Raw genomic sequence first — 23203 nt, forward strand, 5'->3', positions numbered from 1 at the left:
TACTAGCTCCTGCCCAGAGCAGTTCATAGCTACCTGCCGGCACACCAAAGTGCTCTCCAGTGAAGGAAGGGGCCTTACCCCAGCTTCTTGCAGCTCTGGCATGGTGGACATGAGACTAAGCTTAAAAGTGAGAGGGGCAGCACTGTTGTTTGCTATGATGACAATCTTCTTCACAGTCTGTCCAATGGAGAGGGCTCCCAGGTTCACTACTTTTCCTTGTGGTTCCACAACATCAACCTGAAGCAGGAAGGATTAATGTAAAGTGAAAGGACAGAAGGAGAAAGGGCTTTCTACCACCCTTATGGTAGAAAACCAAAACATGGTAGGCTGGGGAAGAGATGAGGAAAATGAGAAAGCGATGCTGGCTGCTTGCTACCTGCAGTTTTAGGATTTGGATTTAATCTCACCTTCATTTCTATGCCTCTTCCTCGGACCTCAATGGTCTGTTGGTACACACCACTGATTTCAATAGGGATGAGTTCACGGTAAGATGCAACCTCTCTGGGATAGAAAGTGACGGGGACCTCCACTGTCCCTCCTGGGCATAGGACATACACTGGAAAGTCCACCTTGAGGTGCACAGTGTTGCTGAACAAGCAGTTCAAACTGGCAGAAAGCACAGCAAAGAGGAACAGAGGTGTCACAAGCCTGTGTGTGCTCAAACAACAACAGGGCTGCTTGAGGCTCTTCCACATCCTTTCCCTGTATCTTCAGGATTTCACACACAGTGGTCATGAGGACACAGAGTAGGGACGTGCTAAGCAAGGGTTGAAGGAGCGTGTGGAGAAGTCCTACCTCATATCCTTGTTTGCCTTGTTTGTGATGACAAAGGTCTGCTGGGCAGGTGTCATCCCAGCACGGTAGATGAAGCAGGTTCCAAAGTTGAGTTTTGTGGTGGAGAAGTGGACAGCAGGTGCTACCACAGTGGCCAGGAACACGCAGGTAAATGTGGGACCCTTGCTGATCTGGTGGGGTGAAAGACAGCATGAACCAGCTGAAAATAAGGGAATTGCAACCACAAACACCAGAGACAGCTGAGGAAGATGATGGGGACAGCTGGCTGCAGTGACAGTAAGAAAAAGCAAATGCTGAAGGAATTTCAGCAAACGCTGAAAGGATTTCTGTTCCCAGAATGGAAATTGAAGGTAGAAGGCTTACTTCCCTCTCAGGGAAAGGTTTTTAGAGAACCACATCCAGGGAAAGGTTTTTAGAAAGCCACATCTCTGCTTTGTGCAGCCACGAGCTGGCAAGACCTTTCTGAGCTGTGGGACCTGGCTCAGGAAAGGCCTGGTAAGGAGAAACAGCTCCATCCCCATGCACATCTAGGTAGGCCCCCCCTCCTCCCATTCCCAAATTAGGGATAGAGAGAGCCTAGTGGATATGTTCTGGAACAAACATGCTTCCCAAAAGGCTCCCAGATAAACACTTAGTAAAATTCTCCATTCTGAAGCTGTCAGACTCTTTATCTCAGCAGCAGGAGCCTCTTCTGCCTCCTTCAGGCTCTTTAGTGGTGGAGCTCACCCCTGGCTTTGGGCTCCTGCTGCCAAGCTGCTGCATAGGGAAGGCAAAGGTCCCTTACTAAATGTTGGTCCTCACCCGCAGTGTCAGCTTAACATCCTTCAAAGAGCACATCTTTTGTGAGTGAAATGCTAGCTGGGACTCTGCTTTCTCCTCTGCCTGCAGGGTGCCTGTCCAAGGGGTGATGGTGAGGACCTGCTGACAGGCTGCTGGACCGCACAGCTCCCATGTGAAGGTGAAGCTGAACCTGCCGTTGTTACAGATGCTGAAGATGCGCTTGATGTTCTCATTTAGCTGCACCTGTGGGGGAGGTGGTGGTGAAGATGAGGGGTTGGAGCACACACCAATTGCTGACCAGCCCACTAAGTGCTCCTCCCTCATGTGCTCTGGCATCTTTCCCATTCAGCTAATGACCTGTGTGAATGATCCATCTCCCTCCCTCTTGAGACCTGATTGTACCCATAAATGAAGAAGAACTTTCCCTCTTGTTGAAAACTGTCTGCAAAGCTTCTGGTTAAGGTGCAGTCTTGCAGGGCTTTGTGGAGCAAATGGTTCAGGGAACCAGTGCTACTCACTTCCTTGAGATCAATGATGTTGATTTTGTGTGCACTGAGCTCAGTGACATGGCCATCGCTGTCCTGGCACCCGACAGAGACATTCATGCTGTAGCTGGTGGCCTTGATGTTCAAGGAGAGAGGCTGGGTCTTTCTCTTGACATCACACTTGAGGTTGAAGACCACCTCTCCTTCTATTGTTGGTATGAAGGAGACTGTAATGGGAAGCCTGAGAAGAAAAGACCTTTTTTGCTCCGTTCACTATCTTTTAGCTTTCTTGGCCCCACATTGCCTTCTCTATGGGAGAGCAGCTGTGCAACAGCTGTGGTGAGACCCTGGGCCTGGAAGAAACCAGGAATGGCATTCTGCCCTTCCAGGGGCTTCTACTCTCCGTGCTGACAGCTGTTTAGAGTATGATGATTCCATGCAATGAAACAGCAGAGGATACAACAAAGCAGCTAACACTACCTTTACTGTCCTGTCCATGTCCTGGAGGGCAGCATTGCCTTGAGAGCCTGCTTCTGTCCCAAACACAGAATAAGGTACTCAGAGACCCCCAGTCTCTCTGATCTGTATGACAAGAGTAACATCCTCTTTCCAAAGAAGAATCATCCAGCTCCTATGACAGCTGTACAACATGAGTGCCACCAAACTGCCTCTTTGTAATTTCTGTGAGTAATCTCTGGATAGGTGATCAAACACAACCAAACTACAAAGATTTGAGGAATTACCACTTCTCAGCTGAGCCACAGTAACTGATATAGGATGCTCTCTTATATTACACCCCATGGAAAGCAAAATTTCAGCATCTTTTAAGCCATAGCAAAACTGCCCGGAGCTAACATGCTCTTTGTACCCCAGAGCAAGCCATGAATGGGCACAGGGACATCCACAGTGGATCAGCAGATGAGCTAGTGATCTGTTAACACTGCTTGAACTCATGATCATGTCTGACTGAAAGCCACGGCTGCAGTCTACAAGAACATCCATTTTCTAACAGGGGATCCTATGAAACACAGCTAGTTTTGTAAGTCTGTTGCTGTACTCCCACAATGGGCTTATATGGTGCCTGTAGTGCTGCTTGTGTGCTTTGCTCCTCTTGGTGGTCTTGCACAGACCATGCGTGGTGGGCTCTGTCACTAAAGGAACGGAAGGAACAGAGTAGACCTTGCACACTTAAGGCTACTGGCTTAAGAGATCACAGGGTTAAACCCCCAAAACATGCTTTTGTCATCAAAACTAGAAGATCTATAGTGTGAATTTCTCTAGGAAGGGAACCTAGAAGACTAGGGTAACCTGGACACAAGCACTTTACCAAGAAAACTGCAGTTTCAGAGTGTCCCAACTGGAAAGGAATGAAACAAGGCAGATGCCTGCTCTTGCTGAGAGGCACCTGGTGACTACCAAGGGGGAAAATCCCAAAAGCAAAATGGCAGTGCAGTGTTTGGCATGCAGGAGAGGGAATGTGGCCAGTGAGCTCTTTTACCTCGAAAGAGGACCGATGGAGCCTTTCAGGGGCTCTACCTTCATGGAGGCCTTGCATCCTTCTGAGAAGAGAGAGCTTTCCCTGAAAGCAAAGCTGAAGGCTTCCTTCTCACTGTTGATCATATACATAGTCTGGCGTACTTCGTGCCCTGGGGAGAGGACAAAGTAACTGCTGAAAATCATTTGTTCCTCTGGCCACTGGGCCACCGCTGCCCCTTGGACTCCTGCCTGCCAGCTGAGCACAGCACGCAATCTGCAGTGAGGACCATCACTTGCAGCATGGCACACTCAGAATGCCAATATGGAAACCTTTCTTGTACAGCATGCACTCTTGCAACCTTTCTTCATGCAAGGGGACCCCCTGGACTCCCCTGCCTCCCCCAAATCCCCTCTTGAGAACAGGTGCAACCACATGCCTTGTCCTTGACACATGCCTTCCTCCCCCTCATACATTTGGGTGCCAGGAGCTGGATGATGTGCTTAGAAGTACCTGTTTCTATTTCCAGCTTCCCTTTTGGAGCCTGCTGGAACAACAGCAGTGTTAAACCCTTGGAGCAGTCCACATCTGAGCATGCAAGGTATAACCATGGTGCTCACCGATTAACAGCAACTGGAAGCTCAGGTGAGATCTGTTCAGAGTCACAAGTGGGTCACTCGCATTGCCCACTAACAGAACTGGGACTGAAATGTTCTGCTCAGGGACTTTAAAGATCCAGAATGATTCCGTCACATCCAGGTGCTGTGGGATGAACTGGAACTTCATCTGTGAAAGAAAGAGGTAAATGAAGGAAAGTTGCTGCCCTTGGCAGGGCAAGGAGTGTGTGTGTGTGCAGTTTACACCATCAAGAAACCCAAGGAACCTTATGCTGCTGTGAGCTCAGAGATAGGCAGCTGTGCCTAAAGCTTGGCAGAGGTGGGGTACAGGGTGAGAACAGGTTCATCTGCCAGCTCATTTACACTACAGTCAAAGGTTTCTGCATGGTCTTGGCAAGCTCACAGTGAGAGGGGATGCCCAGTAGTGTAGACATATCCAGTGCTAAAGTGGCACACATGTGTAGTGAAGCTATATATCTACCGTCTTAATTTTCTGCACCCACCTCTGCTTTCTTCCCTGGCTGGATCTGACCTCTTTCTGTGAGGCAGAAGAAAGCCTCTTGTCCTCGTGGAGCTTCAGGGTCTTGACAAGTCCACTGGAAGGAGTATGCAGAACTGGTTGGGTTTGTAACTGTGAATGTCCTGGGAACACAAAACAAAATAGACTACTAAGGTGGTGTTGGGACGTGAACAACTCTTGTCCTCTAGCACGCATCAGGAACTGACAGTCCTGGACACCATCTGGAAGGAGTTATTTGGTACTGGGAACCACGCTGGGAGCACAGACATTTCACCTGCTTTCTAGGAACCTTGTTTGTGTCTCAGGTGACTAAAAATTAATAGCTATCCACAGAGAAATTAGCAAAGAAATTATCCAAACTCTTGCACGTTGAATCGATAAGATCAAATGAAAGCGGTAACATCAAGTCCAGTAAGAGTCTCTTGGAAGAATGGTGCTCTCTATTGTAGCTGCAGCCTTTGCTGACCCTGTCCAATTGGTAATCTCAAAGGAGCAAGAATGTTCTTTGGAGGGACAAAGGTTGTATTGGCCACAAAGCAGAAGCTTGGGATACATGGTCCTCCCAGACTGACCCACACTATTGAGGAAAAGGACAAAGAGAACCAAAAACTGCCTAGTTGGTCTTCACTGACCAGTTTCTTCCAGGCCCAGGACAGACTGGTGGCCAAGGGTCAGCAGATCACAGACAAGGTACAGATGTACGCTGGGGCTTGGAAGAGGAGCTGGAGAGGTTCTCTGGATAAGGGGCATGACTGGGAGACCATCAGCCAGAGAAGCCATGCCCACACCTACCTGCTGCTTCTGCTGCACACCCCAATTGCCGCAAACTCAATCACTCTTGTGTTATGATCTAACACTGTCTCCTTTGGGCCTGGCAACTTTGGGTTGCGCCTGTTTGCTGTGAGGTAATCAGAGTCTTCTAGTTCAAAGTGGCAGTTTGTCATCAGACTTTTCCCCTTCACAGCCACCTCTGGGCACTTCTGGTTTGGTGTCAGGTTAGGAATACTAGGAAGAAAGGGACTGATATTAGCCAGGTAAACATTTCCAGCCAGCCAGCTGCTTGCCTGTCTCCTTGTATAGCACGTACTGTTGCACCCTCTCTCCATGCAAGTACTGTGCAGAAAATAAAACAGAACTGCATTCCCTGCCACAGAGACAGAAAAAATGGCACAAACATAACCAGTGATGTGTCTGAAGATCAACTGCAGTGCACAGGTTTCTCTGCAGATAAGGAGGTCATGCTTGACTGATAAGGGAGCACAGCTAGGGACTGGCTGGCCCCTTGGTAGCCTTTCTTGTCCTCTCATTCTAGAGAGATCCCTACAGGAGCTTAATAATTCATGCAATATCTTTTCCCAGTGCCTCCATACCTGCTTCTACCAAAGCTGGATGACCATCTTTACTCCTGCATGTTGATTGGTTCTGCTATCTCTCTGTGGCTGGTTGTCCACAGGTTCTCACCTCACCCATCCCAGAGGCACAACCATGACTATCCATCAGTAGCATGAGTTGAAAAGTGCCAGGACATTTCCTACCTGCAGAGCATACAGCTCTCAAAGTCCCCCACGTACACTGGAGAGAACTTCATCTGGAAGAGCTGCTTCTGGCCAACAGGGATGGTGCCACTGCGGGGCTCGACAGAGAATGGCGACTTGCTACTGATGGCATTCAGAGATGAGTTCAGGGAGGAAGAGACGTGCTCCAGTTCATGGTCCAGCTGACTTGAACAACGGCTGGGATGGAGCTTCCCAGAGGTACCACAAGTGGAGGAGAGAGAATCCCCTGCGGTAAGGAAGAAGCATGACATCTCTCAAGAAGAAAATCCTTTGCTCCCAGCAACTCTGCCTCCTGCTGCAGTGGACAGAATGGAGCTGGGATGCATTTGGAGTGTCTCTGGCCAAGTGCTTTCAGCAGGAGGGCTCCCACTGAAGGAACAGGCAGAGTGTCCAGATTGTGTTTTTCTTCTGCGATACTGCTCGCTAAATCATAATCCCAGAAAGTCCTGGGGAGAGGCAGGAGAACAGGTGGGAGAACACGGTGGGGGGCAGCAAACACAGTGAAATGGCCCTGCAGAGACCCAGAGAACTGCTTGAATCAAAACACACCACTGAACATCACTCTGTAAAGACATACAGATGGTGGACAAGAAGGCTACGTCTATGTTAGCAAATCAAAAGGGCCCAGGACAGAAGCCTGCTGCTTCACTCCATGCTGGACTGGGGAGCTAGATGCAAACATCTTCTGCAGGACCACTTCTGGCCAGCATTCATTCCCAAACCATGTCCAGGATCTAACAGAGATACCTGTGTTACAGCATCTGTGAGAATTTCTGGGTGCTGTTTCACATCCCAGCCCAGCCAGCCTCAATACTTAGCATTAAGGACAGTGTTGAGTCCTGCAGAACTGAGCTTTGCTTGTTGTGTGTGGTGGAGAAAAGGGTTTGGGGAACAGTGTTGCTGTCCTTCACACCCTTTCCTTCTTTCCTCTTTCTGAGGCTTTCATAACTAACAACCAGACAGCTAATGTTGCAGTCCAGCAGACCAGCTCCAGCATGAGGGCACCCTGTGCTGGGGAAGAGTCAACACCTGGACCCCAGGGGAGGGAGATAAGCATATTCAGAGCACGAAGAACTTTGGTTGAGATCTCTCACCCTGACCATCAGAAAGCTGTCCATGTTAGGAAACAAAAGGCTTGACTGCTCTCCTATATCCTGTTTCTGGTATGCAGTTCTGGTGCCCTCAACATAAAAAGGACATGGAACTGTTGGAACAAATCCAGAGGAGGGCCACGAGGATGATCAGGGGACTGGAGCACCTCCCGTATGAAGACAGGCTGAGAAAGTTGGGGCTGCTCAGCCTGGAGAAGAGAAGGCTGAGTGGAGACCTCAGAGCAGCCTTCCAGTGTCTGAAAGGGGCCTATAGGGATGATGGGGATGGACTTTTCATTAGGGACTGTAGTGATAGGAGAAGGGGTAACAGGTTAAAACTTAAACAGAGGAAGTTTAGATTGGATATAAGGAAGAAATTCTTTACTGTTAGGGTGGTGAGGCACTGGAATGGGTTGTCCAAGGAAGTTGTGAATGCTCCATTCCTGGCGGTGCTCAAGGCAGGGCTGGACAAAGCCTTGGGTGGCATGGTTTAGTGTGAGGTGTCCCTGCCCATGGCAGGGGGGTTGAAATAGATGATCTTAAGGTCCTTTCCAACCCTAACTATTCCATGATTCTATGATGAGACCTCTTGGACACACAGCCCTGTTTCCTTGCAGCCACCCAAGGAAAACAAAGACTCAGATACAAGGACATTGCTATGAGTTAATGAGTCACAGCCCTACCACTGAGCTCCAACATGCTGGGAGCAGGGTCTCTGCCAGCAGCAACACTTCTGTGCCCGAGTTAGGAGGTCAGTTTTAGACAGTGACATTGCATTTGCTTTGGACTGGGGGATCACACACAGACAGTGATACAGATCAGCTAACTTAGTGTTACACCATCAGTTTTCCCAGTCTCAGAGACTTTTCAAAGAGCTGCCCTCATGTTCCTGTTGCCAGTCCTGACCCAGGCTCAGCTCCCACGCAGACTACAAGTGTCAGAGCAAGCATATGAGGGTATGAAAGGCAGAGAGGGGGACAAGGAGAAAGTCTACAGCTGCAGCTGGGGAGATGCTGATAAAATCAGATGCCTGGACAGGGATGAAAAAGCAATTCATGTTTTGGGGTGAAGTAGCACAGTCTTCCCCCCAAGCCTTCAGCTACCAACTGAAACACCCTGGGCATGCCCAGCTCCCACCCAAAGCAAGTGCCTTACCATTCAGATTGGACAGGAGCAGCTCCCCAGTACGGTTCACTGATCTTTCATCCTCCACAGTTGCCATCCAGGTGTATTCCAGGGCCACATTCCCTGTATTAGACAGCTGGAAACTGCTTTTCAGAAAGAGAATAAATAAAAAGAAATAAAAAGAAAGCATCCAATAACTACAAAGCAAGTAGAAAAGTAATGCTTTATGGTGGACTCCCGGTACCCCTTTCCTTATGCTGAGGAGCATCTTCTTCCTCAAGCGTCTCTGTTTCATCTAGATTGCTGCCCTGGGCTGCCCCAAGACAAGGTATTTTAAAGTTTGGATGTTAAAGACAAACAGGCAGACATGGTGCCCAGGAGGTTAATTCAAGGGTCTTATTCTGGTCTTTATATCACAGTTTGACATTATTTTGACTGCAAACTTATTCTTAAGCAGATGAGGACAGGCAACATGGAAAGAAAGCAAGACCATGGTTGTTCTCAGCAGAACCTCTCCTGGCATGTCTTGGCAGCATGGTGTCTACCATCTCCTGCTTGGCTTTGTATGCAGATATGTGGGCCTCAGCACTTAGCCAGGACCCGGAAAGGATGAAACAATAAATGACTTGTTTAAAGGGAAGAACAGCAGGTGAGACTGCACAAAAAGTTCGAGGAAGGGACTCAGATCCACATGTGGGAGATCCCCAGGACCCCAGGATACGTGGAAACTGAAACCTCAAGAACCAGCAGGCAGCAGCACCCCCCTCCAAGGCCAGTCAGCCCCTTAGAAATTAGAAGAGATTTTAGAAGAATTAGAAGAAGTAGCTGAGCAATAAATATGTCAGTGTAACTTCTGTTGGCACAGGACCATGACTAGAAGGAAAAGCAGAGGCCACCAGAGAGCACAGCACATCTTTGGGGAAGCAGATGCTGGGTCAACCCTGGGAAAGGCAACTCCCTCTTGCAGGTCTCTGCCTGGCCTCCAGCACTCACGTGACTGTCCTTGTCTGGAAGAGCAAGGTCTCCTTGAACTGAATCATGTCCACATCCATCTGGAACTCAGCATAGTCAACAACAGCACTGAGGTGAAGCTCCACTTCACGGCTGCTCTTCTCCAGGACAGTGTGAGCTGGTTCTGGGGTTGTCTTGATCACCTCCATAGAGGAAAGGGAAGAATCATTAAGCAAAACCCAGAAAGCCAGGCTGAGCAGGGAGTCTCCTGGCCTTAAAATCACATACAGGGGCTAGAAAGGACCATTCCCATTTATTTTGCCTGAAAGATGACAAAATTTGACCCTTCTGTTGCCTATTTGTTTCTACCTATTGATCAAAGCAATCACCACCACAACTGTGTACGCCCATGGGGACTATGACCGGGTATCAGGCCCTGTGTTTCATTCCTGTAGAGTGTCTGACATTTTTCCTGGCCCCTATAAATCTCAGAAGGCCTCTAAATTAGAAATAAGTTCCCCTGCAGGAGCTCTGTGGATGGAGACCTCCAAGACTGAACAAACCTAGAAAGCACCTTTTCCTTCTTGTCTTATGAGAAAGCGCCTTCCAGATGTCATGTTGGGCAGCAGTCACAGTGGTGGGGGCTGGGTGACAGGTATTTTTGGGATTGGAATGAATTCCTTAGGAAGGTCTCTGACTGCTGAAGCTCTGATGAGGAAGAAGTCTGGTTAACAGCTTTTACAGTGCTTCAGAAACTAGGGAAGAACCATCACTGGGTAAGTGTGTTTGACAATAATGACAGTAGAAGCAAGAGTTTCTGGAGATGACACCCAGACTCCTGCATGACTGTCCTACAGTGCCTGGGCTGCTCCATAATGAGATATCCCATATGATACAGAGACTACAACCAAAATCTCTGGTGTCAATGTAGACAGAGCTCAGAGCACACACACAACACGCTGGTGGGTTACACAGCATACACAGAAGAGCACTAATGTTGCTCTCCGAGAGACAGAGCACAGTGAATTTAACTCCTTGGTGAAAAGGCACTGTATCAGATAAGACACTTTAACACCATAAAATGCAATGAAATCAGAAAGTGTGACCTCCCATTAAACACAGGCTACAACACTTCAGCCTTTGGCAGAGACTGATAGTTTGCATGTAGCTAAACATCTCTTTCCAAAAGACTTCCCCATCTTGTGTGAGCATGTCAGGCCACTGTGCATCCACTTCTCCTCTAAAATGCACTGCTGTTTAACCTCATGGGATGTATTAAATAAAGGAGGAAGCAGGAGCTGCTTAGCCAGCAGAGATGTCAGTCTGCTGCCATTGGCAGTTCTCTTTGCAGAAGCTCAGTAGCTTTTGCTATTGTATTTCTTACCTTTCTCACAGGCCACGTGGCTGCTGAGTCCCTGCTGGCATCCATCCACTCAATGGTGTGCAGGTGGTCGTCCCAGTCCATCACCTCCTCTGGTGGCAGCTGGAAGGCGATTCTTACAACCTTACACTTCACAGGGTGCATTTTGAAGGCAACTGCGACATCTGATTTCAGGGTCACTGTGATGTCCTTAGCACAGCCAGCATGGAGGTGTCCCACCTACGGAGAACCAGAGAGCCACGACCAAACTGGAATCATTGGCAAGGGCAGGACTGACAGCAAAGGGACTGAGCTGGTGAGCAGCTGTGCCAGGAACCTGCATCTTACTGTGCCTTTGTCTGAGGTTTGACAGAGGAAAGTACAAAAAAAAGATGCCGCATCCTGTAACAGTCTTTACTGCAGGGCGGATGGCTGTGCCCCAGTAAAGTCAGGGATAGTATCTCCTACATGGCACTGGAAACTTCCTTTTACCAGTCTATGGTGACTCCCGCTAGCTCCCAGGAAACCACTGGGTAGGGCTTGAGCAACAGGGAAAGGCAGAGCTGTCCTAGCTCACCTGCGGGGAGAACTGGAATGGGGGGTCTACCAGCCACTCAAACCGCAGCACCTCCACCTTGCTGCGATTGCTGATCGTGAAGGTCACGGTGTAGGGTGTCCCGATGTGACAGTCCCCAAACTGGACGTGTTCCACTCTGGCAGCTGCTAAGAATAAGAACAAGAGATCTCAGCATGCAGTGAGGTCCATCTGACCCCTCACATGCACAGACATACGTATATCCCACTCTTCCTTTCTCCAAGCCTTTCTCCTTCTGGAAGATGCAGTTCTCCATCCTGCCACTTTCAGGAATATGCCCCAACACATCCCTAAACCCATGGCTGTGCTGTGCAGAGAGACAGCTGTACAGTATGCACTGTGCCTGTGCATGCAGCTGGCATTCTCACAGGCTACCTGGTCCAGTGGGCAACAGCACAGGCCCGGTTACACAGAGGACACAAATTACCACGCATGGTCTTCATCTCAATAACTGACTATGGGCTAACAGACCTCCTTTCAGAGATAGGAGCTGAATGCTGGCATCTGACCCTTCCCTGCTAGCCTGCAAGATTCTCCATTGACAGAGGATCTTCCCCTGTGTTCTTATGTGTGGCTGCTCTGCAGGCTACAAAAGGCAACAGGAGCTGCTCCCAAAGGCTGGACCAGACCTGAGCTGTCACAGTGTGAGCAGATGTGTATTTTCCTGTTCCTTGCTTCATCTTAGCAGCCTCTCCTCTCTTACCCTCAATTACGTCTTCCTCCAGATTGCTCTCAGTGTTCTCCTCCTTGTTGTCTGACACTAGTCCATGGATGTTATCCAGCGTGAAGTCATCCTCGTAGCCTTCACCTAACAGCTGAATGCTGGTCTCTTCATATGGGTTGTCCACCACTGACAGGTAGATCTTCCCTTTCACACGTTGTGCCAGGGTGGGTTTGAAAAGCACATCAAACTCCGCTGATTCCCCTTGATGCAGGACCAGGGCAGCGGTGTGAGGCTTCCTGTCTACATGACAATGGAAATCAGAGACAAGTGGTAAAGCTATACATGGGGTATAAACAGGGGTAAGAGGTTGAAACTCAGCTGCCTCTAACTGCAGGCTCTTCCACAGTGTTCACAATGTTCTTCTGCTAGGTTCACAAGACTATAACACCACCATGCATATCACTGCTTAAGTGTCTTAATCTCAGGTTAACACCCAACTCTCACTCAGACTGCATGCAGCCAGCTTCTGCCATACATAAATCTGAGTCAAAGAGTGGTTTTGGCTTTTCTTGGCTGGCTGTGGGCTCAAGGGCTGCCTCCATTCAGACTGTTAACTTCCTGTTAATTTCCCACATGCAGCAAAGACCTTGGTGCATTGACTTAGTGATAGTCCCCCACAGCTCAAACCACCGTGTCTGGAACAGAAAAACTTCCTAAAACTTGATAGGAGGAAACCCTGCAAAGAGTCCACATGAAAAACTAGGGATACAGAGCACCCCAGGAAAGAAACTATCTCTAACATCTGGCTGTGGTTTGGACAAGCCAAGAGTAGGGCACACACTTTACCTGTGTGGATGACCACACTTCATGGTTATGAATTTACCTTCTTCAGGTGAGTCCTCCTTCATGTCTGCAGCTTGGTAGATACAGTGTGTGGTGGGCCTGGCTTTCAAGAAGAAAACTCCCCCTTCATCCAACAGGTCAATCATCAGCTGAGGAAAGGGAACACAGAATACGACCACACTGGTGTGAGTACAGGATGGCATGTGGATTAACATTGTACTGCTGCTGGTCTAGCATGGGAGCTCAGCAGCCTCTCCCTTCACACACAGCTCTTAGCATGAAATTTAAGTAAAATCAGACAGGAAGGGGAAAAAAAAAAAGTGTTCAGAGGCATTAGGATGTAATTAAAATATAACCAAAAAGGACAGAAAGTACTAAAAGTAATGAGCAGAATAAACTACAACTGAGATTAATTAAGTTGCAGTAAAAGAGGATCAAATACAATCTAATGTAGCTAGGACATCATATGTGCCCACACGAGAACCAAAACGTGAGAAGAGAGATGGGGGAAAAGTACCCCACCAACTTTCTGGTGTTGTGTTTAACTGAAAAGGACAGGCTGATGAGAATATCGCATTTCTGAAACTCCCTTCCTGGAAACAGACATCCGTCAGTTGCTTAAAAAGAATTCCCAAGACCTGCTTCCACATCTACCATGTTTTCTGGGACCTTTTCTTCATGGAACAAGCACTTGTTCCCAGACCAGAGCAGCCCCATGGCAGATACTCACCTGGACAGGTATGATGCCACTGTTATGAAGGACTAGAGGGAGTTTTTCTGAATCACCCAGCAACAACTTCTTGAAGAGCAACAGAGGGTTCCCTCTCTTATTGTGAAGGACTGGGCACAGGACCGTCACCCGAGGCAAATTCCCATCTCCACTGATATCAAAGATCAGGCTTTGTGCTTTCATCGCTGCACGGCTGCAGAAGAGACAGAGGTGGAATCACCACAGCAGGCACTAACCCTTTTCCCACTGGGCAAGCCGTGGAGCAAGGCCATCCACTGTGTTTGCCTTGGCTGGTGCTTCTTTTCCCCATGACATAATTCACCCTCACCCTTCTCCTCCCCATCTGCTCAGGGCCATTCACAAGAGGAATGGCTGAAGAGCCAAAGCCTTCCAGCATAACACATAATAATTTCACTCATGTAGTACAACAGACAAGAAGCAAACATATGAGATGTGGTAAATGCACTGGCTGTGGTGATAGGAGACATATGCAAAAAAGCACATGCAGAGCATGAAAATAGTATGAAAACAAGAAGGGGAAAATAAATAAATAACACCATTAGTACAAATGATTTCCAAGGACACTAAAAATTGCTCATTAGGGCAGAAGGCTGACTTATCTTGTCCCACTTCAGTGACCAAAGGTCTGGGAAGAGCACATCAGGGTCCCGGTACATAGGTCCTGGGACAGAGAGAATGGACTCCACTCTTATAAGGGATCCAAATGCTCCTTTAACATAAAGTAACTTAATATACCCTAGGTATCTACATAGATCATATCATTTTACTATAAACAGGGAAGAAATAATGCATGCTGACTTTCCGGCATCTAATCTTCATCTAATCCCTTGTCTTTGGAAAGCCCCAACTCAGCTTTTACACATCTCGGTTTTTTTTTATTCAGTCACTTCCAGTTGGCTACTTCATGTTTTACTGTCTTCATAATCACTCCTATTGGCTAAACTATCACCCTTATTTTTCTGCTCTGCTATATCTAGTAGTTACTGCCTTCTATAAAGCTAAGTTTACCTAAGGTGACTGAAAGCCTTAGGATTAACAAGAGGTCTATGTCCTCACACAGGAGAGGCAGCTGTCAGAAAGGTTCCCCCAACAGGGGGAGTTACCTTGCCCGGACATCAAGGGAAGCCTCAAAAGTGCACTGATAGGTCTCCATCGACTGGGGAGTGAACGCCACCGTAGCAAAGGCATGGGAGCAGCTGGGAATACACATTCGAAGAGGATCCACCTTGAAAACGTCACTAACACGGCTGTTAAGCTTGGGAACACCACAGAATGGGGTTAGGAGGAAGCATTCTTCAACATGATGCAGTGTTATTCATACATGAATCACTGGGAACAGCCCCACACAGCATGTATTACTCCCTCCTTCCTTCCTTGGACAGGCTCCTTCATCCCAGAGTGGTGATGACCTTGCATGGGGAGCTGCCGTAAGGGCCAGAAGTGCAAAACCTTGTTTTGTGCTCTGGGCAGTCAACCCAGCACATATGGGAGGTGGAGACTGCATGGAAAACCCTGCAAATTCTAGAATTGACCCTTAATGAGAAGAAAAAAAAACAGGGAGCCCAAGGAAATGGTTGCTTTGAGCCCAGGCACAGTCCAGTAAAAGACCCCATCTGAGCATGCTTCCAAGAGATGTTCAGAAGGGTTCAGGTCTCCTACCAAAGACCTAGAGGGGTGAGCCAAAACATTGCTTGAGAGACACTGAATTCAACCCACCACCGCAGCATTGCCGCACTCCCCTATAGTCTGATCCGCACAGCGCTGAACTAGTCTGAGCAAGAGGAAGCAATGAATCTGGAGAATGAGGCAGGCTATCACACAGCCTTTAAACAGCAACAGTCACCTTGGCCTCTTGTCCTTACCTTACTCGAGACAGGTCTGATGGATAGGACGACGTTACAGGGGACTTTGCCCACATTGCAGATCTTGAAGCGAGCTGTGGCCTGGTGCCCAATAAGAACATCGGTGAAGATAAACTTGTTCTCATCTGTGATGAAGATGCCCTTGTCTTGCACTGTCCGTAGGATGTGGCAGAGGTTGTTGTTGCTGCAGATTCGATGTTCCTCAAAGATGGACTCTATGTCATCGACCACAAATGCTGCAAGCAGATCAGAGGAGTACTGAGGATGGAGATGCCATCCTCCTGAATTTATCTGAACCCTGTTGGCCTCTCAGAAGGCTTGATGAGCCCCTTCTGCCCAGGCCACTGCAAAACCCAACCTTGCGTGGGAGAGCTGGCTGTGAGGATAGAGCTCAGTCACCCTCAGTCTTAAAGGGTATTGGTTTCATTTTATCCTTCCATGCATCCCTCCCAGCCTCTCCTCACTGGTGCACTTGAAAAAGACTGGAACTTCTGAGGATTTTAAGATGGGCCTTCAAGGTCAGGGTGCCTCTCTATTCAAGCAGTAAGTTTAAGTGCTGATCAGCACCAGTGGACAGGGTATACCTGGGAGGCAGGACTCAGCAAACAGGGTATACGGGATGCCAAAAGGATTATCCGTGGGGTCTCTGTCACTGACATCGATGGACAGGAGCTCCTTGCATGTCCCCAGCGGCTCTGCACAGCACTCCACCGTGATCATCTGCTGGCCCCCAGGAGGTATGGTGCCAAAGCCTGGGTACACTGTGAACATGCCCATGGTGAGACGAGCCTGAAGAAAGAGGCAAATCAACAGCCTTACCTTGAGCATCCCCAGAAAAGAGCATGCCACTCCTTCACCTCCAGGCAGGCCCAAGCCCCCAGCCCCAGGGCAGGGAAGGATGACTCCATGGCTCAAAGGCAGCCCCAGGATGAAACGAACAAGCCAGGAGGAGCTGCAGGCTTGTCCTGAGTGAGGAGAAAGGAGTTTGGGTGTAAAGGGTGAATGTGGCAGCAGGGATGCTTCAGCCTCTTGGGGTAAAATAGGAGAGCAGAAAACTGTGAGAAATGATGGGAAATTGAAAGAATGATGGGAAGAAGAAAAACCAAGCTCATCTGATATCTGTGGACTGAGAGTTCAAACAGGAACATTCTGCATCTGTGGTATTCATACATTTATTTTGGCTAGCAGCTACCAAACACAGGACCTGTTCCCTTCTTTTGCCATGCAAGCTCCAGGTCTGGGCCAAGCATGGGACTGTCAGTGGGACTGAGCAGCTCCTGCCTCTGCTTGTGGGTGGGAGATGACGGCCCTCCATCACGTGGACCATGCCTCACCCCGTGGTGACGAGTCCCCTGCCTGCAGCAGTATGTGTTGGGGAGCAGGGATGACTCACCTGTGGGACAGGGTTTGGGTCCTTTTGCAACAAGTGCTTGCTTGGCTTGGCTGACAGAACCACTGGCTTTCCATTTTCACTCTCTTGGGAGTGAGCAGATTTCCTTTGATGTGCACTAAGAGGAGAAAACGGAAACATCCATCATGCACAGCTCCCCCTGCCTTTCTCAGAGGCTGAAGCTGGCCTTCCTTGCCATGGAGGAAAGCCTTCAGGCTCCTGGCTGCTCCCAGAGGGCTGCCTGCAGCACATTGTGCTGAAGCTTAAGGATAGGTCAGCTGTATCACCAGCTTCATCCTACACATGGGTATACTGAAGCATTTTTCTGCTCCCTGTTCACAAGCCTGTGATGCTAACGGACAGTAACCCAGGTGTCCTGGCTGCCTGTCACACCCTAGCCATGCCATGGTGCCTCATCAGGCAGGAAGGATGGTGCAGGTCCCCTCTCACCTTTTCTTTGGCAACAGAGGGGCAGCCTGGTCTTCTTGGTAGATAAAGAATTTAAAGTCAAGGATGCCTTTGTTTTCCAGCATGAAGCTGCAGGTTTTCCTGGTGCCACTCACCATGGCACCAAAGCTGATGAGTGAGGCAGGGCGAATGCTGTACTTGCTGAACACAGCTTTTGCTGACACCCTCACTGGGATGATGGCAATGGTCTCACCTTCTTCACAGATGTGGGGATCAATCACCTGCAACCAGAGAATAGCTTGGTAATTACAGCAAAAAGGACAGCCTCTACCTCTGTCCCCTGATCCCAGCTCCCCATCAGCTCACCGTCCCTATTTAAGTGCCTCCTCCAGAGCCAGATTTTCAGCTCTGCTTAGGAAGCATCACAAATGGTTTCTGAAAGACCTTGTCATGTAAATGTGAGAGAGGATTCCCCAGATAAAGCCCTCCTTCCAGAAACACATGTCCTGCTCCCACTCCCCAGCTACCACCTGTAACTGTGTGCTACCACTGCCTGGCCCAGGCAGCTCACCTGGCACTGTAGGATGGGTTTGCTCTCAATGCTAAGTTCCGTCTTAGGGTGGAAGAGCAGCTGGACCTGCGCAGAGTGCTCGGAGCTAGCCAACACGCCCCTCTGTGGCTGGACAGTGAAGTGGGATGCCAAGTCAGGTATGCTGGTATGTGTGGTTTCCAGCTTGAAACTGGGAGAAGGAACAAAACCGCTGCAGCTGAAAGTCCAGAGGCCTCCAGCACAGCAAGGACATTGCGTATCACCATAAAAAAACATCAAGAGAAAAGAGTCCTGCTCTGCTTGGGGATTCCCAAATCTTGACACACAGTGCAGACAATCATGAGTGTTGCAAGCTAACCCTGACACTGCATTTTTTAATTCCCTCCTGTAAAGAGTCTCACTAAGAGGGATGAGCCACCCATAACAGAATGCAACAACCTCAGCAATGAGTGGCTTATATTTTGGGTTCTCTCCTTCTGGTTCTTGCTGAGCTGTGAACTGTTTGGCTGGATTCTCTATTAAAATATTAGAGATCAGAGAGCCCAGGTTTTGTATTTACTCAGACCATGACATAGCCAAACATAGGAACAGGTTCTAGTCATGGGCAAAAGGAGAAGGCAGATGGTGGCACCATGCATTCACAGAGCAGGCAGCTGGACCCACCTGTACGCAATCTCGTACTTCCCTTTATTCCTCAGAGTCAGCACTTCCTTTGCACCCTCCAAGACTTTAAGGATTCCAAAATCCACGCTGCCATCTGTACCTGCAGAAAAACCACAGAGTGAGGTAAGAAATGAGAAATATTTGTGATCTGCTGCAGAGTATACCAAGTGACAGGAGATATATCAATCTGCACATGAAGCTGCACACCTTGAAGCTCAGAGGTGAGCGACTGGGTGCGCCCTGGCAGTGTTTTACTCCAAGCAGCTTGCAGGATATGTGCTTTACAGATCTGTGCCACACTTATATGCTGTCTCATCCTACACACCAAGTGCTTAGCTTGCCTATGTGCCAACACAAGGCAATGCAACAGGAGTACTTTGGGGACATCCACTGACCTTTAGAAATGCTGATGTTCAGAGCAACATCATAGGCCTCTGCAAAGACTCGGATATTTTCAGTGTGAGCAACCCCCAGGTCGTTTTGTGTGTCTGAAACCTAAGACAGCAAGAACCAAATACTGCTTAAATCATTCTCCTCAATTCTTTTGGTAGACAACATATGAGTCCTTGTCTCTGCCAGCTGCTTCCACTGTGACCTCCCCCTGCTTGCCAAGCATTTGTGGACTCCCAGGTTTTCCTAACCTGTTCATCTCATGGGCTGACCCAGTGGGATTTGGCTGCAGTAACAAACACCATCAGCCCAACTCTGCTCTCCTACAGCAGGAAATTCTGCTGCTAAAGCACCATGGCAGGCATGTAAAAACAACTATGAGAAGTGTAAGTTGTCCCAGAGCAGGTGGCATTGATCCAATCAACCCTCTCCTCTTCAATCACTCAGCATCCTCACCAAAATGTAGCTTCTAAACCATGCAGAGCAACATTCCAAGGTGAAGGTTTGCTGCTCAATGTTAACAACCCCAGACAGACTCCAAGAAGGGTTCAGGGAGCATGTCAAAGTCTGGACAACCAGGGCCTGGTTACCCAGCAATGCAGGCAGAAAGAAATCTCATGAAGGCTCATCATTTTGCTCTCTCTGAAGAGTACCCTTCAAGCACAGTCTCCATCCCTAAGTGCACAGACCTGATCACTCCACCCTGCTTTGGCAGGGAGGCCATAGTCCCCCTCACCTCTAGTCGGATCGTCTTCTTAATGCTGAGAGCCTTCATAGGCTTAAAATATAAATGCACGCCAAACTCCGTGCAGGGACCAATGATGCCTTCAGCTTGAGACACAGAGAAGTCCTTGCCAAGGTTCTCCAGCCCACTGAGTCGCCAGGCCACAGGCAGTGGGGTGCAGTTTTGCAGGACCAGGGTCTTGCTGTCCCTCCTGCAGAGACCAGACAACACTCAGGACTGGCTGCTTGACTGGCATGCCAGCCTTGCAATTGAATGCAGCTTGGAGCAGCCTCATCCCCACATCCAAAACCATTGTTAAACATTTTTCCTTTGCCACAAGTCCCAGAGGTGAGGTCCTTGGGGAGACCTGGGTGCTCCAGGATGCCCATTGCACAGCACTGCTGGGCACTACAGAGCTTGTGGAAGTCATGAAATATCCAAGGCAGCAAGGAATGGTGAGCAAGAGAAGAAGCAGCCAGCCTCCCATCTGAGTGGCCACAGAGCCAGCAAAAGAAGCTGGAAGGGAGCTGGCTAACAGCTCATGTCCCCAGCAGAACTTGTGGGGTGGGATGACTGACCTGTGCAGCAGCAGCCTGTCGAAATGCAACTGCCTGGGGCTGACCCTCAGCTCCACCTGCACCCCCTGGCAGCACAGGTGGAACACCACCGGCTCTGGGTTGCCATTAATGGAGCAGATGAGATTGTCTTCCATGAGGCCAGCTGAAGTGGGGTATGCCCAAACGCTCAGCTCCTGGTTCCATCCCCACAAAAAGAAACACAGAAGAGCATTCAGTGAGCAGGAGGAACAGGTCCTGGGCACTTCTACCTGTGCTTGCCCTATCTACCCATCTCCTACCTGCTTCTCATTTGGTTTCAGCTTCATGCTGGGAGGGTCTAAAAGGAATGTGTCCGCTTTGAGATCATGCTCAAAGCAGAAATGCACCTCTGCTTCCAAGGCAGTGATGTTGAGGATGGTGATCTTCTCACAGTTGCTAGGATGGGGCAATGCCTTGTACCTGTCCACAAGAGGGGAAAAGGCTGTTGAGGTGACCACCGCCCTTGAAACACACTGAGGAAAGCACCATGTCCTGGCAGCAGGAGGCCTCACTGGAAGACCATAGTCTAACAAGCTGGCTAAGGATCACTTCAAGGGGCATATTGCACAGCCTGTGTCTTCATCCTTGTGCTGCTTTGATGTCTGCCCTATACTTGGTGCCTCCATCCCAGAAGCCTGATGATGCACAGGACACTTAAAGAGCATTTTACAAAATACCAATTCAAAGACAAAAATAAAGGTACACCAGGCACATGGGTTCTTCCCCCTTCTTTGTTAGATTTCCTTCCCTGCAGGGTATAAAGAAATGCTTTTGAAAAAGGTTTCTAAAACAGTTTAGCTTATCTCTTTCAAACAAGTAATGAAACTGCCTTGTATTTAATGGGTTAGCTCAAAGCCAGAGGGAAGGAAACAGAAAGGATTCATTCCCAAGAGGAATGCTAAATTCAACAATGTCCCCCCTCTCAGGTGTGAAACAGAATCTGGAGGTAAAGGACTAAGAACATGAACAGAAACCCAAAAGCATTCATCAGCCTGGCTAAAGATCCCGTTTTCTTTTTTAAACTGTTTTTATTTGATTTCCTCGGGTTGGCAAAATACCATCAGCTCTGCAGAGCTCCCATGAAGACAAGAGCTTCGTTTCTAATATTAAAACAAAAGTTACATGCTACAATGGCCAACTTGTTTAGGCAGACTTTATCCAGCAGTGAGGATCAGGAAAATATAATTCCCAGTTTTATTTCTCTGTAGCCCACTGCACACCCTCCTATCCTCCATATTGGCAGGTCAAATCATAGTCTTACTAATATTACAGACTAAGGAATGGTTTACAAAACCATCAGTAGAATAATTGCTCATTTAGTGTATCTGTAGAACTCAAAGCACTCGATAAAAGCACCATAAAGTTCATTTCATAGGCGATAAAGCTGAGATGTGGAGGGGGGACACCAAGGCACCAACCAGGTAGGAAGATCAGCTCTACCTCTTCCCAGCTCCTCTAAGACCAGTGTACCTGTCAAATGCTCACAAACCTGTGGTCCTTCAACCCCATGTATCTATTTCCTGGGTCTCTGTCTGGGCCTGTCCTGAACTGTGCCACTGGGACAGCATGTCTTAAGCATGATCATGAGAGCACAAGGCCCTGGAGATCCCATCCCAACATCTCACTTTGCACAGCAGTACAGGATGTTCACAGGGTGCAGGGAGCACATACCACTCTCTTGACTTCCCACACCGCAGCGGTCCAAAGTGGAATACACCAGTGTCCATGACATACTGCTTGAAGATGATGTCATCATCTGCCTTGCTCTTCCTCTGGTGAGGGAACACCACCCTGGACAGAGAAAATGTCCAATGAGGAACTATGAGATACTCTAAGTAGAAATCATAGTCAGAAAGCCATAACCATTACTGGTGGCTGAGGTACTAGTACTGGTTCCCAGTTCCAAGCATGAGAAGAGATGTTAGGTGGTTCAAGCAGCATGCTCTGCGCAAGTCAGAAGGTCACTGGGGTACACGGGGCAGTCCTGGCTCTGAGTTAAAGGGGAATCAGTGTGGGAGGCTCCCACGGACCATCCTTACCGTGGGTCCTGGCTGATGGTGGGATACAGACAGGTGCCCCTGCAGTGCAGCTGGTACAGTCGGTTTGTCCCCAGGATCTCAAAATGCAGCACCTGATCAAACTGGCCAACCTCTGTGGAGCTGAAGAAGACTTTCAGTTCTACCTCACCGTGGGCAGGCACTATCCACCGGCAGCTGCTCAGCCTGGTAATTAAAGAGGAGGCTTCAGATATGGCTAACAAACAACTAAGACAAGGAGGAGGATCATGGACTCGCCATCCCATGGAGGCACCATCAGAGGATCCCTGTGGCACTGGGGATGATGGACCTCATTTGGCAAGATGGCCATGAAGCAGAGGGATCACCTCCCTAACAGCTCACCTCCTAACGCATGTTGCTGGGGGTGGGACCATGTCCATGACACTTCGGTGCACCTTGCGGGGATGGGGAGGTGCTGCTGTGCCCCGCCCCTGGACACCTTTCCTGCCCCGGCTGGAGCCCTGCCTCTCCCTCACAGCCTCCCGGCTGCCCGCGGCTTTCTCCTTCCTCGACTGGCTCTTGGTGGGGGTGATCTGCTCTTCTGAGGTCTTAGCACCAAAGGGAGAGAGAAAAGGGAGAGAGAGGTGAGATCTGCCCCAAGACATCCCCTTCCTGGAGAGAAAGCTGCATGCTGGATAACAAACAGGAGAGAGAATTTAAGCAGCTGCATCTGAGCATGGACTTGGCCTTCCTCATTGGCCTTTGTTTTGCCTACACCACCTCTCCTTGCCCAGGACCCTCTCCTCGAAGTTGAGGGTATGAGGCAGTATTTTTTCTCTCTCATTTTATAGAATCATCCTATGTCTTAAGCAGAGCCATCTCTTTTGGACAGCAGAAGTGATGCCTGCAGACATGGCACCCCATCACATTTTCACCGCCCTTCCACAGTTATCCTTTCCCATCCCATATGCCCTCCTTCATGCCCCCCCCATCCAGCCTGGCCCCTGCTCTGGCAC

The 23203-nt window shown here is 49.0% G+C and overlaps 1 protein-coding gene across 1 annotated transcript in view; it reads right to left on the reverse strand.

The window, feature by feature from the left end:
* The window catches only part of HYDIN (HYDIN axonemal central pair apparatus protein), a 106733-nt gene that overhangs the window by 8198 nt on the left and 75332 nt on the right, over positions 1-23203 (reverse strand). Inside the window, exons 47-77 of the mRNA XM_057429842.1 lie at positions 22590-22795; positions 22230-22412; positions 21862-21981; positions 20451-20610; positions 20173-20345; positions 19607-19805; positions 18876-18975; positions 18481-18580; positions 17839-18007; positions 17310-17548; positions 16863-16977; positions 16054-16258; positions 15470-15705; positions 14711-14862; positions 13587-13779; positions 12897-13005; positions 12053-12313; positions 11332-11477; positions 10779-10994; positions 9437-9597; positions 8474-8586; positions 6207-6453; positions 5464-5676; positions 4655-4793; positions 4155-4320; positions 3559-3706; positions 2094-2301; positions 1597-1818; positions 796-965; positions 408-606; positions 79-237 (exon numbers count right to left, since the gene is read on the reverse strand). Of these exons, the coding sequence (XP_057285825.1) occupies positions 79-237; positions 408-606; positions 796-965; positions 1597-1818; positions 2094-2301; positions 3559-3706; positions 4155-4320; positions 4655-4793; positions 5464-5676; positions 6207-6453; positions 8474-8586; positions 9437-9597; positions 10779-10994; positions 11332-11477; positions 12053-12313; positions 12897-13005; positions 13587-13779; positions 14711-14862; positions 15470-15705; positions 16054-16258; positions 16863-16977; positions 17310-17548; positions 17839-18007; positions 18481-18580; positions 18876-18975; positions 19607-19805; positions 20173-20345; positions 20451-20610; positions 21862-21981; positions 22230-22412; positions 22590-22795 (5427 nt within the window). The remainder of the gene's footprint in view (positions 1-78; positions 238-407; positions 607-795; positions 966-1596; positions 1819-2093; positions 2302-3558; positions 3707-4154; positions 4321-4654; positions 4794-5463; positions 5677-6206; positions 6454-8473; positions 8587-9436; positions 9598-10778; positions 10995-11331; positions 11478-12052; positions 12314-12896; positions 13006-13586; positions 13780-14710; positions 14863-15469; positions 15706-16053; positions 16259-16862; positions 16978-17309; positions 17549-17838; positions 18008-18480; positions 18581-18875; positions 18976-19606; positions 19806-20172; positions 20346-20450; positions 20611-21861; positions 21982-22229; positions 22413-22589; positions 22796-23203) is intronic.

Source organism: Pezoporus wallicus, unplaced genomic scaffold (genome assembly GCF_028554395.1).
Source record: "Pezoporus wallicus isolate ANWC-B61680 ecotype Strahan unplaced genomic scaffold, APGP_CSIRO_Pwel_v1 scaffold_3294, whole genome shotgun sequence".
Classification (NCBI taxonomy): domain Eukaryota; kingdom Metazoa; phylum Chordata; class Aves; order Psittaciformes; family Psittacidae; genus Pezoporus; species Pezoporus wallicus.